A 15115-nucleotide genomic window follows, 5' to 3' on the forward strand; every position below is an offset into this window, starting at 1 on the left:
TTTCCTACAGTGCCCGCGGAAGGACAAAATGCGATTCCTCACGAATCCGACCTCTATTAGAAACGGTGAGTTCTTTATAAAGGTTTACTTATATCAGTTTCAGACTTGAGGCTTAGGCAGATTATGTAGTTATGCAACGTTGTAGTAAAGTACTAATATTTATTGTAATCATTTTTGTGCCTTTTAATTAGTTTTAATGCCTCAATTTAGTTTAAATGCAGTTATATGTGCATCATGTTGTCCTTAAAGCTACTATGCAACTTATTTAGAAAAAACTAAATATTATTAAGAGGGTGCAACAAATGTACCTTCTATGACAGATAGATAGACAGATAGATACATAGATAGATAGATAGATAGATAGATAGGTGTGTGTTATTATTATTGTGAAATAACTATTTATTTTTGACTTTTGGCCAGATTTAGCAATTTTTTACCAAAAAAAAAAGTGCATCTGTAAAAGACAAAGAGAGGCAAATCAGACCTTTCAGGAGAAAGAAAACCACCTGCTCAAGATCAACACAAGGGTTTGGAGCAAAATGAGGGTGAGTAAATGAAAATGATTTTATTTTGGCTGAATTATTCCATTCATATTGCATATACTGTAGCACTTTTAGTTAGGCTTTTAGTTTAGTTTTTTTTCAAAATGGAAAATATACAGAATATAATAGAACAAATGCCTGCTTATAAGGTTACATTATTTCTGATTATTCTGAAGAAAAAAACAAAGATAAAAATGTGGAAAACGTATGTTTATTTCATAGCGGTTTTTCAGTAAAAATGTAACCTAACTGCTAATATTGCAGGCTTCTGTTTTTTTTTTTTTTTTTTTTTTTTACACATTTAAGTGTCAGCTAAATTAATAATAGCTACTATATCTAGGGCTATGTTTAAGGAGGAGCACAAAGGTTTTTTTTTTTTTTTTTTCTTCAAAGAGGGATATCACCAAAAATAATTGAACATCACAGTTAAATGATTAAAATGCTGGACTGTTTTATTGATGATGGGTCATGCTGTCAGACTCTGCTCTTGTGACAGTGTTTTAGAGCATCAGCCAAGGCCTCCAACACCTTGTCCACATTGGCCTTGCTGCTGTTACATCCCATCAATCCCACACGCAAAACCTGTAAAACAAAAAAATATGAGAAACAAGAGTTACTGACCACTGTGTCTCTTTAACACACAATTTCAATGTACTGGGAACGGCTAGTTGTCCTGACGTCTGTCAGTCATGATTAATTGAAACCAATAGCTTCTCACCATGCCAGCAGATGGTCCAAGACCCCCAGAGATTTCAATGTTATAGGTCTTCATAATATACCCTGTGATTTCCCGCCAGTCGTATCCTGGGGGAGCTACTATTGTGGTCACCGTTGGCAGTCTTGCTTTCTATAAGACACAAGATGTTTTCAGAAAATGTAATGCGAGTTATAGTAATGCGATATATGTGAGATCTGTTGTGATGTTTGAGGCTTCTTCTGCCAACCTTATCCTGCACAAACAGTTTTAGGCCCATTTCTTCTAAGCCTTTATGGAAGTACTCTGCAACCTCTTTGTGCCGTTTCCATGAGTTCTCAAGACCCTATAAAAATAAAATATATGGTAAACATATGTTCTTTTTACAAAATTCATGTTTCTCAGAGTATTCAAGTGCAGAATATGATCTCACAGTCTCTGCAAGGATGGCCAGACTCTCACGCAGACCATAGAAAGAAGATACAGGTCCAGTGTGGTGATAACTGCACAGTTACAGCAACTTTAACATACAGTATATGCACAATATTCTATCATCATTTAGTGATAGAGAATTGACTTCAGAGGTCTGAGCATATTGATTTCTGTCTTGGACTATTTTGTTTTATAATTTAACGTGAATGAGGCCTCCAGTGTTTAATGAGCTGTTATATCAGCACTTGTTAAATGTGATGAATGGTTCTTACGCGCGTACAGGCTTGTCATCACAACCCCAGTAATTTGCCAACCAGCTCATATCCAAGAAGTAAGAGATTGGTTTTGTCCTCCTGTTAAATATTTTCTGGCTGTTTTGTCAAAACAGGAGAATTTTTGTCACATATTGAATAAAAAAAATAAAAAATAAAAAATCTGGCTTGAAGCTGTTTTGTCTCACCATGCTCTCTCACTGAAGGAGATTGGTGCAGTTCCTGGAGGTGCGTTCAAAACCTTCTGAGAGCCAGTATACATAATGTCAATACCTAGTGATACAGCAAGTACTTTTTAAATTATGGACCCCAGGCAGTGATTTTAGTGCCAGAGCATGTAATGTGGCGATACCTTGCTCATCCATGCAGATAGGAGTACCTCCCAGTGCCGCTACTGAATCAACCAGAAATAAGCAGTTGTACCTGAATGACAGAACAGAATTTACTCAAAAAGAAAAAAGGTAACACTTTAGTATAGGGACCAATTCTCACTATTAACTAGTTGCTTATTAGCATGCCTATTATTAACATATTGGCTGTTTATTAGTGCTTAAAGCACATATTCTGCGTGACTATATTCTACATCCCTAATCCTACCTAAACTTAACAACTACCTTACCAGCTATTAAAAGCAGCAAATTAGGTGATTATTGAGGCAAAAGTCGTAATTAATGGCAAGAATTGGACCTTAAGATAAAGTGTGACCAAAAAACAAAATAAATATGTGATATTATGTAATAAATAATTATAAATATATAAAATAACACGCGTATTAAAAAAAGCTTCTGCTAACTTAAATGTAAATGATTTGCAGCTTGTAAGTTGCAATGTTATTTTAGTATCGCTGATATACTATTATTAGTTCATGCAACGTGTTGATTTATTTTTTTAAATTTTACTTAGTTTTATCAGTTTTGTTAGATTTGTCTATATAGTTTTACTTACATTTATATTTGATTTTAAAGTTTTGGGGGGAGGGACATTCTCATTCTTGACAGCATTTAATTGGACTGTGTAGTTCAACGTGAATCATGTAGTCTAACCAACATGAATAATTCTATCCTCTGTTTTGCTATTTTTAGGAGTAGCCTGTCATATAGGTGACCACAAAGTTAGTAAAAAATACAAAATGCTCATTTTAATAGAGAGTCTTAATCTGAAGCAACTCTATTCAAGCAGAAATGTCTCACTTGTGGCAAAGGTCACCTATGCCGTCTATGGGGTGGACAACTCCTGTGGAGGATTCTCCATGTGTGAGAAAGAACACCACTGGCCTGTATTTATCTAATACCTATAAAACAAGACAAACATGGTTGATCATATGTAGTAAATAAATACATAAATGGTTAATGAAACATAATTTGTACCTGCTCAATTTCCTCATTTGTAATGTACCCACCAGCAGAGGTTACAACCGTGTTCACCTTGGCACCTTGTGAAGAGTGTTTGATATATGAATTAATGATGATCTGGATGACCTTTATAACTCTTAGTTCTAGGCTTTCTTGTAAAAGCAGAATCTGCACCTATTCTCTCAGCTATCTCTGCAGCCCTCTCTCCCCATATGCCATTGATGGCTATGAGGACGCTCTCTCCGGGCTCCAGTGAGTTAAAGATGGCACACTCCATAGCTGCATGACCCGGTCCACTCACAGCCAGAGTCACTCGGTTTCGGGTCTGAAATGCATACTGAATTCCACTTTTGATCTGATTCATAATCTGAAAGCAAAATGAGCAAACAATGAATTCATTTCATTCAAACATAAGGATTATGACACGATTATTTATGTAGCAGGACTACAAGTTATTTACTTTTAAAAATCTTTTATTAACAAGATACTATACCATTTAATTTCTTCCACAACAGGTACAATGTTACCAGCCAGATTCAAGTCATTTCAGCTACTTATGTTGCAGTTGTTTAAAGGGTTTAAAGTTCACCCAGAAACGAAAATTCTGTCATCATTTACTTACACTTATGTTGTTCCAAACCTGCGACTTTCTTTCTTCTGTTGAACACAGAAGATTTTGACAATTTTGCTAACTAAACTGTTTTGGTGACAATTGAATCCCATTATACAGTTCCACATAAGAGAATGTCAGGTTACAGTACAGGTTTTGAACAATATAAGGGTGAGTAAATTATAATATTTGGGTGAATGATCCCTTTAAGACAATATGATTCAACATGGTAAAGCGTCATAAAAATGGTGACCTAAAAAGTCAGTAGTCCCTAGTATGCACTTAATACTGTATTACCTCAATGGTTTCTGCATGCAGGTGGCCCAGAATGGGCTGTGCTCCAGCTGCTGCGATCCGTGCAGGCACATTGGATGGTCCTGGTCCAAGCATAAGTCGCTGGGGGACGGGGAAAGGCTGTAACAGACATTCCGGTGGAAGAACGGACAGAGAGGACATAATGCTGTCGCGACACTGACTGACTGAGGCAATGGTTAACAACTCATGTAAACAGTGAGCAAACCTTTCACCTGTTGGCCAATCACTTTGAGACCTGATATACTGAACAGTACAGCTAAGCAGTGACAGCAGCTGTTTAATTAGCAAACATATCATTTCCCTATTTTCTACTCAAACTTGTTCAACTAGTACATACCACTTACACTGACATAAAATAAATGATCCAGCTTATTTCAAATGTAGTTGGACATTGGTGTGAGTAACACTTTGACAATGTGGATGCTGCACACTGGTGGTGGTTTAGGAGAGACCCCCCACATGATTGTTAAGCGCTTTGGGTGTATTGCAATACACATTAAAAAAGCGCTATATAAATGCCTCATTCATTCATTCAATGTCTGCTCATTAAAACAAGTAAACCACAAATATCAGTTAAAGAATTTCAAAATGCTTTATTGATAATGTATTTTACATGTAAACCATTAAATGAATTCTAAAAATTTAAAGCAAACTTTGAAATTCACAGTTTTGCTTTGAAGTTGGGTTAAACATTAATTACTTCTATTATTTCTTGAAGAAACCTACATTTAAAAATAGAGCTTGGACAATAACAACATTGCATGTTACCAGTATTCATTATTAATTAACAAATAATATTAATTGATTGAATGAAAATGTCCCAAAATTACTCACATTCATATTTTAATGCATAAAGTACTATTGCATAAATTCTGTATTTTGGGAGTCTAAGAGACCACACAGATATTTTAATTGGCTCAAATATATGTTTAACATTTATGTACATTTACAAATTCTATAACAGTTTTAAAGAGAATATCAGCTTAAGATGTTCAAAAAGCTCCATGACATATTTTACATACTTAAAGAGGATATTTTAAAGAATGTTTCAGTTTCCATTGACTTTCATTGTATGGACAAAAAATACAATGGGAATCGAAGTCATTTAGAACTTTCTTCAAAATAACTTCTTTTATCTTCCACAGAAGAAAGAAAGTCATACAAGTTTGAAATGCTATAAGAAGTAAATTATGACAGAATGTTCTTTTTTGGATGGCCTATCCCATTAAGATTAAGTATTAGGTTAATTCTGAAATTAGTTTTAGTAGTAGTAGTTAGTGTTTGTGCAAAGTGTTACCCAATGCATTTTTGAATATACCACAATACTGCACAATCATTTAAATAAATTGTACTCTAAAATTACATGCCACACAACACCATTTTTACCGTAGCACATCCTAACAGTGATGAGTAAGGTGAGATAATGTAATGTGCTTAGTTTACAAAGGGGATGGTGTCTTATGCTGAATAAAGAGATGCTTCCCAAGAGGCTTAGAACTTAAAGAGCCATGACTGTAAACCACCTTCCCTCGAACTATAGTGGCCTTCACCTTCCCTTGCAGAGCAAGACCAAGGTACGGTGTTAACTGAAAAGAAAGAAAAAATGAAAAAGAAACAATTTCTTTTACATGAACAGTTATACTGAGTAAAATTTAATCTACCTTGTTTTTGTGATGTATGTCGTCTTCGTTCACCTAGGAAACGAAAAGATATGCATTCACTTGCAGGCTCCAAAAAGCTGTCAGTATATTTATAGAGGAAGACAGAATTTTAGCAACAAGCATGTTCTATCTTGCTGTCAGTCGTTTAGAGCATCTCATCTCAGCCCCCTTGAGTGAATCCCTGTCTTTCTCACCGTAAACTCTTTTTCCGGATCCCAAATGACTAAGTCTGCATCGTGACCTGGAATGAGACTCCCTTTTTGGTCGTCAAGGCGACAGAGTTGAGCAGGCTCTTTACACAAGAGTCTTACTGCGTCAAAAAATGAAAGCCCTCTTTTAGAAGCTGATGTCCAGAACAAAGATAAACCTGTTGGTAAACAGCTAGATGAATGACAATTTTAGTAAGACCATATGAAACATCTTTCTAGGTCTTTGCTTACTCAAAATACATGACGAACACTTTTGCATTTGGTCATTTAACTTATGATACCATGAATTTCTGCACAAATTCATTCGGCCATAAAATTTGATAATAGCCAACAATTCACAGTGTAAATATACAGTTCAGGGTGGAAAAAATAAGTGAACATTTTTTGGAAGCAATAACCTACACAAGTACTGTAATTACTGATGAGACCCGCACTATTTCTCACTATTCCTCAGCGTCAATCCAAAGGCCTATTTTCTTCTGCTGATCCCATTTTGTTGTTGATTTACGTCTGATCTTTGGGTCGTTGTCCTGTTGCATCACCCAACTTCTGTTGAGCTTCAACTGGAAGACAAATGGCCTTTCATTCCCATGCAAATATGTCCTGATAAACTTGAGCTTGAGCTTTCTATCAGTGATAGCTAGCAGTCCAGGCCCTGATTTAGCAAAGTAGCTCCAAAACATGATGTTGATGTTTGTGTGCTGTGTCGTTCTCCTCAGCGTTGTGAATCTTTTGCAAACAGCTTTGGTTTCATTTGTTGAAACAATGTTGCTAATAGTGCTGTAGAACATCCTGGTTTGTGTGTAATTTGTTTTCATCATACTGTGTTTGTCTTTTGTTCAGGTCAAATTTTATGACCGGATGAGGCAGAATTCCATGCTAAATGCAAGTTCAAATGTGAGCCTGGACCACAAAACCAGTCTTAAGTCGCTGGGGTATATTTTTAGCAATAGCCAAAAATACATTGTATGGGTCAAAATGATCCATTTTTATTTTATGCCAAAAATCATTAGAACATTAAGTAAAGATCATGTTCCATGAAGATATTTAGTGAATTTTCTACCGTAAATATAACAAAACTTAAGTTTTGATCAGTAATATGCATAGCTAAGAACTTCATTTAGACAACTTTAAAGGTGATTTTCTCAGTATTTCGATTTTTTTTGCACCCTCAGATTCCAGATTTTCATATAGTTGTATCACGGCCAAATATTGTCCTAACAAACTATACATCAATGAAAAGCTTATTTATTCAGCTTTCAGATGATGTAGAAATCTCAATTTCGAAAAAATTGACACTTATGATGGTTTTGTGGTCCAGGGTCACATATACTTTATTTGTACAAGTGTAGATATTTTTTTTTAAAGCTGGGTCCAATCTGGGACACTGTCTTGATCCCTGAACGTCAGGTTTTTTTTTTTTTTTTAGTTAATCATTAGTCTGATTGGTAAATTGTTGGTGGACCACTGTTTGCCTCACAAAGGACTTTGGCCATTATGTGAGTACATGAGCATATTAGTACAGTGACAGCCTACCAAACTGCAGAGAAGAGATCCCTCCCCACGCCTGTGTGAAATCACCACTGTCTAAACACTTTAGGTCAGGTGTGCATGGTGAATGATCTGACACAACCATATCAATATCACCAGCTTTGAGTGCAGACCATAAGAGCTCCTGAAAAGAAACAGATTATAGTTTGACTATAACAGATTATGGTTAGAATGCACTGTGATTGTGGAAGTTCATAGAACAATCAAAAGAGACTTGTACACCCAAAATGTAAATTATGTTCCAAAGCTGTCTAACTGACTTTCTTCTGTGGAACACAAAAAGAGAAATTTTCAATTTTTGAACAATTTTTAAAGTAATGGGGAGCCTTCAAGCTTCAAAATGGATCCAAAAGCACCGTAATCAAAGTATTAAATTAAGTAAGTAAATAAAGTCCACATGTCTTGTGTTCTATATTACAATTATTCCAAATCTGATATGATAACATTGTGGGAATTTAGTAGAGAATAAGTGATGTCCGATTTGTGAGTGAATCATTCTTTTTGACTCTCTTTTCATAGGCCTTGTTCAGACCGTCAGATCTGATTATTTGCATATCCAGATATTATCCAGATGGGTTTTTGAAAGTACAGCTAAAGAAAAAAGAAAATGCCAAAAGTATTCATACTATATTTGAAAGGAGGCCTCCTCCGTCGCCTTTTTCTTGCGCGACAGCGAAGTTCTAAGCCACAACTTGACAGGGCGCTTATTTGGAGATCAAGATGATGCACCTCCATTTTTCCTGCATCTGTTTTGAAAGCCTCATCAAAAATGTGGGTACACTTGCGTCATAACCAACTTGTCTGCATTGGTTGCTTTGGTTATGTGTGAACACACAAATCTGATTTGATCACTTGCAATTAATAATGCAGACAGTCTGCATGAAAAGATCTGATTTGATTAAAAAAAAAAAAAACCTGATTTGCTTGCAGTCTAAACATAGCCAATGAATCTGTTGATCCAGTTCACAAAACTGGTCAAAAATAATTCACAAACAAGACTGATATGGTTCCAAGTGGTCAAATGAGACTGGAGGCAAAGAATATCAGAAAATTTCAGTTTGTTCCTCTCACAAATCTAAATTGTATGACTCCAGAAAACCTGAAATATAGTGCATGAGTCTCTTTTATGGTGGTGGTTTGACATAATCTCCAGTCCTCTTCAGTTGTAATTGCATGGGGAAATGACCTGTGTATTCTTCAAAATGTAGTGTTCCACAGAAGAAAGTAATTAATTTTAAGGTCAACAACGAGTTTGTGTACATTTTACAGAAATATGATCCAGACCAACTTTTGTTGATCAGCTTTTTCTGTCAACCTGAATCTGTTTCATTGTCTGTACTGCGTATTGCTGATACCCGGTTGGCTGTGTCTCGTATCGGGGGGCAGCATTTAAACTGAGTTGCACGCGCTGGAATGTTCTCTGCACACAGGTTGAGGTAGTGATGGGTGGTCTCTACAGTCAGTGGAGCTCCAGCCTTTCTTGCTGCTCTGATGAGCTCCAGAGGCTGGGCTGATGACAGGTGCACAATGTGACATCTTACTCTGATAATAAGAACAGAAAATGCTGACTTCTCACAACTCATCTTAATTAGCTACCCATAGTGTGCAGAAGCAGCTATTAGATAATCAAAAGTTGAGGACTTCACTCTAAATGGTCTCATCATAACATACTGATATTGTAAGCAGAGCTGAGTGACTGTACGGATGGCTTCAAGCTCCATAATGTCAGGCCTGGACCTCAGGAAGGTGGAATATTCATGTGGATCTGAGGAGGAAGAGTAAAGCAGGAATTTCTATTTTAAAAATAATACATGTTCATGATTTCAAGTAGAACTGAAATTTAATTTACATGAAATTATTATTCATACCCCCTTTCTCAGCAGCTGCATGCTGGACTTCTCGCTCTGCATGAAACTAAACCAAATAGATTTCATTACTTTAAGTTCCATAATTATATTTCCATAATTATGCCTAATACTAAATTGTCTGACCAGATGCCTTTTTCTCATTGACAATTGTGCACAATTTTACCATTGGTACTTATTATAAGGTACTCATTATGGCAGAAATGTTTCATGAAATCAGATATCAGATTGAAATGATTGGGGCAAGCAGAAAAAGAGATGGCTCACCAGCAGAACGCTTCCTGTGCCCTGGAGCTGTTTCATAGCTGCATGCAGATCAGCATCACTCACATGAGGAAACTCATCCACTCCACTGTGAATCAGAAAGCACTTAAATCCAGCAACACCAGCCTGAACCATCGGCCTCAGCTCCAGCTGAGATGGACAAACAGATAGAGATGGGCAGGCAGACAAACAAAGAAAATATTGTTATTTTGGCAACACATTTTTACACCAGTATCTTTAGAAGTGAATCGTTGAATCACTTACTCAACCAATGCCTTCAAAAACGCTGATTCATTGAAGAAGCAAACAAGTAGATAGCTGCGTCTAAAGTAAATTTAGCTACTTGCTTCTTTTGAATAAGTACTTACTTAAAAAGTGTTATATAGTATTGTGTATGTGTGCAGTATGAATCAGTATGGAGAATGCATATTTGGAGACAGCTGATGTCTTTTGGAGTAAATCATTGAATCATTTACTCAACTGATTTGTTAAAAAATGCAATTTTATTCCAGAATTAAACTATTGTAATACATACATTTATGAGAAAATACCTTTATGAAAGCATATTCAACCTTTTGGTTAATATCTAACTTTAGATTGGGTGCATTCCCAACATTGAGAGACAATACTTGAATATTAGAAGGTTAAACAACAGGCTGTAACTGAAATGTATTTTGTATTTTTGTAGTTTGTATTTTATGTAAGTACCTTGTTTCCAGGGATGACTCCTCCCCAAAATGCTGTGTCTACAAAACACTGTCCTGTAGCAGCACGCAGCTTCTCATGAAAGTTTCTAAGAGTTGTAGTTGGTGGGATGCTGTTTCTGTGTACCATGAATTAATCATCTTGTCAGTTTTATGTTATTTATCAATTATATTATTTCTAAACAGTATACAAGGGAGTGGGGGAGACTGGGAGAATTTTAACTTTTTTTTTTTCATTCATAATAATAACTCATAGACTTCTCCAGATCTGCCATCCAGTATAATTGAAAAGCCAGTTTAGTCATTATTATTGAATGTTAATTTGAAAGTCTACACTCACAGAGGCATGTCTACAATTGTGGTGACTCCTCCAGCAGCAGCTGCTTGAGTGGCGGTCCAATACCCTTCCCAGGAGGTACGGCCTGGTTCATTAACATGAACATGACAGTCCACTATACCTGGCATTATTAGACTGTTCCCCACATCCACTACCTGTTAGAAAGATGCTGTCTAGTTAGTGCAGAAATGAAAAATGTTTAATTAGATTGTTAGGGATGTTAAAAATAAATATCAAACCTAATCTATTGACCAATAAATATTGTAATTAGTACATTTAAAACAGTGACATCTTACCACACCCTGAAAATGATGAAAAATCCTCTTGTTTTATTATTTTTAAATAAAGCATCCAGGAGATTTGAATTGTCCTGCCAGGCTGTTGTTGAAAATAAGTACTTGTTCTTAAGTGACTTGCCTGGTTGCCAGGTTAATAATAATAATTATGCTAGGGGTAACACTTTAGTATCGGGACCAATTCTCACCATTAACTAGTTGTTTATTAGCATGCCTATTAATAACATATTGCCTGTTTATTAGTACTTATAAAGCACATATTCTGCATGACCATATTCTACATCCCAAATCCTACCCTAAACTTAACAACTACCTTACTAACTATTAATAATCAACAAATTATGAGTTTATTGAAACAAAAGTCATAGTTAATGGTTTGTTAATAGTGAGAAATGGACCTTAAAATAAAAGTGTGACTATGCTAGGAAACAATAAAGTTAATTGAACACACATTGATATTTATAGATATTTGTTTACTTTGTAGGCACAGGTTGTAGTATTGGAAAGTGCAAAAAACAACATTTTAACAGCTTCTCTCTTTGTTTTAGCTAAATTTAAATACTCATGAAACAAAAATCATTAAACAGCAAAAAAATATAAAAGGTAACAGATAAATATCAAAGCATTCTGTTTACCAACAACTATTGTAATTTAAACATTTATGAAAAATACCTTTGTTATGAGAGCATAATTCAACCTTTTGGTTAATATATACCTCTATAATTTAATTGACCCTTTCTTTAATGCCAGTGTAATTTTATTGAATTCACTTTTTTACACACTAATACTTATTAGATTAGCTAGTTTCAATTAGTGTATTTTAGTTTGAAGAACAAAATTCCCATAAAATATTCTAAATTAAGAAGGTTTTGAAGAAGGTCAAACTTGCCAAACTGCTGACTTATCTATATGACAACTATCCCCGCTCTCCCTATCAAATATATATATATATATATAGGCTAGAAATATTTCAGAAATGTTCTATAAAAAATGTGAAATTTTCACAATATAAAATTTTTATATTTTGCTTATTGACATTGACCACATTTTCTATAATCATATCAGTGAATAAAACAGGAGTCCTTATGGATTACACCTGAGGACTGCCGTGCTTGTGGTCTCCAGCAGGTGGCGTATGTCTCACTCTCACAGTCTAGCTCACCTTTCCAGCTGTGTGCGCTGAAGCTTCTGAATCATGCAGAATGCTATGAATCTTTCCTTCCTTTATTACGATAACTGCAGGTCGAATTTCCTCTCTACACAAAACCCTCTGGCTCCGCACAGCACTGACAGTTGATCCTGGCTCCATGTCTGCAGTGTATCTTGTGTAGCCGATATGAGCTTCTGTCTTTCACTGTCCTGGCAGCAAAAGCTTTCACTCTAAGGTCAATGTACCTCCCTTGTTGATCTTTATGTGAGTGTCAACAGTTGTTTGACCTGTAACATTTAGATTGTTAATAAAAAGCCATTTAGTTTTAGAGGAGTCAGGCATGTGATCAGCTAGAGACAAAAAAGAAGGAAAATCTGACAATGCCCCAAATTATGCCCACAAGCCACGTCCCCAGCACTTATTATTAAAAATATATATTTTAGCACATTAAAAGATATATCTTATATTGTAATAATACATACTATTGTCCTGTAAAAAATTAAAATCAGCATTTAATACTCATGATAACAATATAATAAAATATATTATAATAAAGTACTATAATATATTTGTCACGTTGTTGACGCCAGGGACACGCGGAGACGTAGGAGTTTCGGAGCAAAGGACTTTATTTACAATAACCATAATCTACTGACATTCACTAATAAACACATTCACAATGACAACATAACATATGACGAAACAAGACTGAACACTGAGACTAGGAAACACAGGGCTTAAGAACACTGGGAAACGAGATAATTCATGACACAGGGCTGGGGACTAATTAACTAATGATGACATAAACTAGGAAAAGGACAGGAACTCCAAATAAGGTCACAAGAGGAGGGGAAACACAAGATGCTGAGACACAGTCTGACACTACCCCCCCTCCCAAAAGGCGCGTCCCGCGCCGTACAACATCCAACGGGGAGGGGGGGTGGGCGCTCTGGCCTCAAGGGGCAGAGTACTGGAATGGACGGCCTCCATGGCGGGTCCGGGGACTCGGGAGGCCATGGCGGGTCTGCCTCTGAGACCTCGGCCTCGACCCTTACCTCGGCTTCTATGGCAGGAACCTTACTACCCCCTGCTCTGGCAGCACGGATTTTTGGGGGTGCTTTGGAAGCGCGGAGATATGGAGGCGCTTCGTGGCGCAGGCACAGGGGGGCGGTCTGGATGCGCGGACTCTTGGGGGTGCTCTGGAAGCGCGGAGATAGAGAGGCGCCTTTGTGGCGCAGGCACTGGGGAGTGCCTTAGTGGCACTTGCCATTCTCTCTGCCGGCGGGCTTGCCATTCTCTCTGCCGGCGGGCTTGCCATACTCTCTGGTGGCGGGCTTGCCATTCTCTCGGTCAACGGGCTCGCGGGCGGCGGGCTGGTTCCGACTCGGGACCGGACACTTCCCAGACACTGGTAGACCCCTTCCCTCCAGCACAATCCTGTGGTGTCTGGGAGGTCCACGGGGCGGTGGTACGAGACCCCAAGCCGGAACAGGTGGAGGATGCAAAACTTGCAAAAATTTGCAAAACTCCTCCGCAAACTCGTAGAAGGGGAGATCCTGGCGGGCAAGGGCGAGGATGGGAGCGGCGACTTCCATTTCTGTTTTGGTTTGGTCTTCTGTCACGTTGTTGACGCCAGGGACTCGCGGAGACGTAGGAGTTTTGAAGCAAAGGACTTTATTTACAATAACCATAATCTACTGACATTCACTAATAAACACATTCACAATGACAACATAACAACATAATTACTAAAGTTCTACCATCATATAATATTAAATTATCATAATATTATATTATAATGCTTGACTGACTGGTACTAAGTGTCAGTAGATAAATAGTGTAGATTAATGTACAATATTTTATAATAATAATTTATTCTTTTTAGTGTCTATTTCATTAATTTAACATATTTAATATTAGGGGCATCCAAAGTTATTTGACATTTGAAATTTTTTTTAAAAGTAACGCAATAGTTACTTTCCCTGGTAATTAGTTACTTTTATAATGATGTTACTCAGTTACTATTTGTGAGAAGTAACTAGTAACTATAACTAATTACTTTTTTAAAGTAACGTGCCCAACACTGCATTTGAGTGGCATCATTGTTTCTACAAAAATATTAAGCAGCAAAACTACTTTTAACATTGATAATAATCAGAAATGTTTCTTGAGCAGGAAATCAGCATATTAGTATGATTTCTGAAAGATCACGTGACACTGAAACTTCTCTTTGTATACAACAACAGATTTATAAACGTTTCTAATGTCTTGACGAATGTTGTGTTCCCAAATGCAAATTAAAGTGGCTCAAACCAAGCGCACGCGGCAGCACAGCCAGCACTAACAGTGAATCGAAACTAAAAGCAGCACTGTAACAGCAGACATGTAGCGCGTCAGATTACAACCTATTATATAATTACATCACAACCGTTGCGAATTTTATGACAGCACTAGCAATTTCAAATTCTCACCGCCATTCATAAAAAGTCACCGGGTCGAGTAACACGTTTCAGCACTGAATCTACTCATGTTTGGCACTTTGAACCATTTGAATGCTTTTAATTGTCCTGCAGATGGCTCATTCTGTCCATGATGTTTTAGAAAACAATCTTTTCGCAGTTTATTTAGGTAATAGCTTAAGGCCATTTTAAGGCCAAAAAACGTCTCTGGTTACTTGCGGAACCTTGGTTCCCTGAAATGAGGGAATGAGACGTTGCGTCAGAAGCTGACGCTTTGGGGAAACACCTTTCTCCTGAAAATACTGAAGCTTTATTGAACAACGCTATTGCGTTGCAATAGCCAATGGCGTTCAAGCGCGCGCATATGGGAGTGCACCGCCCCCTATATAACGCGTCGCTTGG

General features: G+C 36.9%; 3 protein-coding genes across 25 annotated transcripts in view; 1 reads left to right on the top strand and 2 right to left on the bottom strand.

Annotated features, from left to right (window-relative positions):
* Nucleotides 1-968: 968 nt before the first annotated feature.
* On the bottom strand, nt 969-4675 carry agxta (alanine--glyoxylate and serine--pyruvate aminotransferase a). Its single transcript, XM_058779732.1, has 11 exons — nt 4200-4675; nt 3467-3659; nt 3308-3372; nt 3131-3231; nt 2293-2363; nt 2129-2213; nt 1941-2039; nt 1670-1739; nt 1487-1582; nt 1261-1389; nt 969-1124 (listed from the first exon to the last, which is right to left on the bottom strand). The coding sequence occupies exons 1-11, from the start codon at nt 4512-4514 to the stop codon at nt 1017-1019; spliced, it is 1332 nt and encodes a 443-aa protein (XP_058635715.1). The 5' UTR covers nt 4515-4675; the 3' UTR covers nt 969-1016.
* The window catches only part of kif1aa (kinesin family member 1Aa), an 84944-nt gene continuing 74108 nt past the window's right edge, over nt 4280-15115 (top strand). For all 23 annotated transcript variants that reach the window (XM_058779706.1, XM_058779708.1, XM_058779716.1 and 20 more), the window contains exon 1: nt 4280-4412. The gene's annotated coding sequence lies outside the window, so the exon portion shown is untranslated. The remainder of the gene's footprint in view (nt 4413-15115) is intronic.
* Nucleotides 4869-12786, bottom strand: zgc:103559 (Allantoinase, mitochondrial). The gene is made up of 11 exons (XM_058779731.1): nt 12267-12786; nt 10812-10963; nt 10476-10590; nt 9771-9917; nt 9507-9552; nt 9310-9403; nt 8994-9180; nt 7624-7762; nt 6073-6245; nt 5879-5911; nt 4869-5803 (listed from the first exon to the last, which is right to left on the bottom strand). Exons 1-11 carry the CDS (start codon nt 12411-12413, stop codon nt 5657-5659), a joined length of 1380 nt encoding a protein of 459 aa, XP_058635714.1. The 5' UTR covers nt 12414-12786; the 3' UTR covers nt 4869-5656.

This window comes from Onychostoma macrolepis, chromosome 06, assembly GCF_012432095.1.
Source record: "Onychostoma macrolepis isolate SWU-2019 chromosome 06, ASM1243209v1, whole genome shotgun sequence".
NCBI lineage: Eukaryota > Metazoa > Chordata > Actinopteri > Cypriniformes > Cyprinidae > Onychostoma > Onychostoma macrolepis.

Bases quoted from the DNA above. Each gene is read 5' to 3' on its own strand.
- agxta (XM_058779732.1), bottom strand. From the start codon at position 4,514: ATGATATGTTTGCTAATTAAACAGCTGCTGTCACTGCTTAGCTGTACT. The intron at 1,740-1,940 runs GTAAGAACCATT...GTAACTGTGCAG, and splicing joins GATGACAAGCCTGTACGCGC to TTATCACCACACTGGACCTG. The intron at 1,583-1,669 runs GTGAGATCATAT...TTATTTTTATAG, and splicing joins TGGCCATCCTTGCAGAGACT to GGTCTTGAGAACTCATGGAA.
- zgc:103559 (XM_058779731.1), bottom strand. From the start codon at position 12,413: ATGGAGCCAGGATCAACTGTCAGTGCTGTGCGGAGCCAGAGGGTTTTG. The intron at 10,964-12,266 runs GTGAGCTAGACT...TCTTTCTAACAG, and splicing joins CAGCGCACACAGCTGGAAAG to GTAGTGGATGTGGGGAACAG. The intron at 5,912-6,072 runs GTGAGAAAGACA...TTCGTTTCCTAG, and splicing joins ATCCGGAAAAAGAGTTTACG to GTGAACGAAGACGACATACA.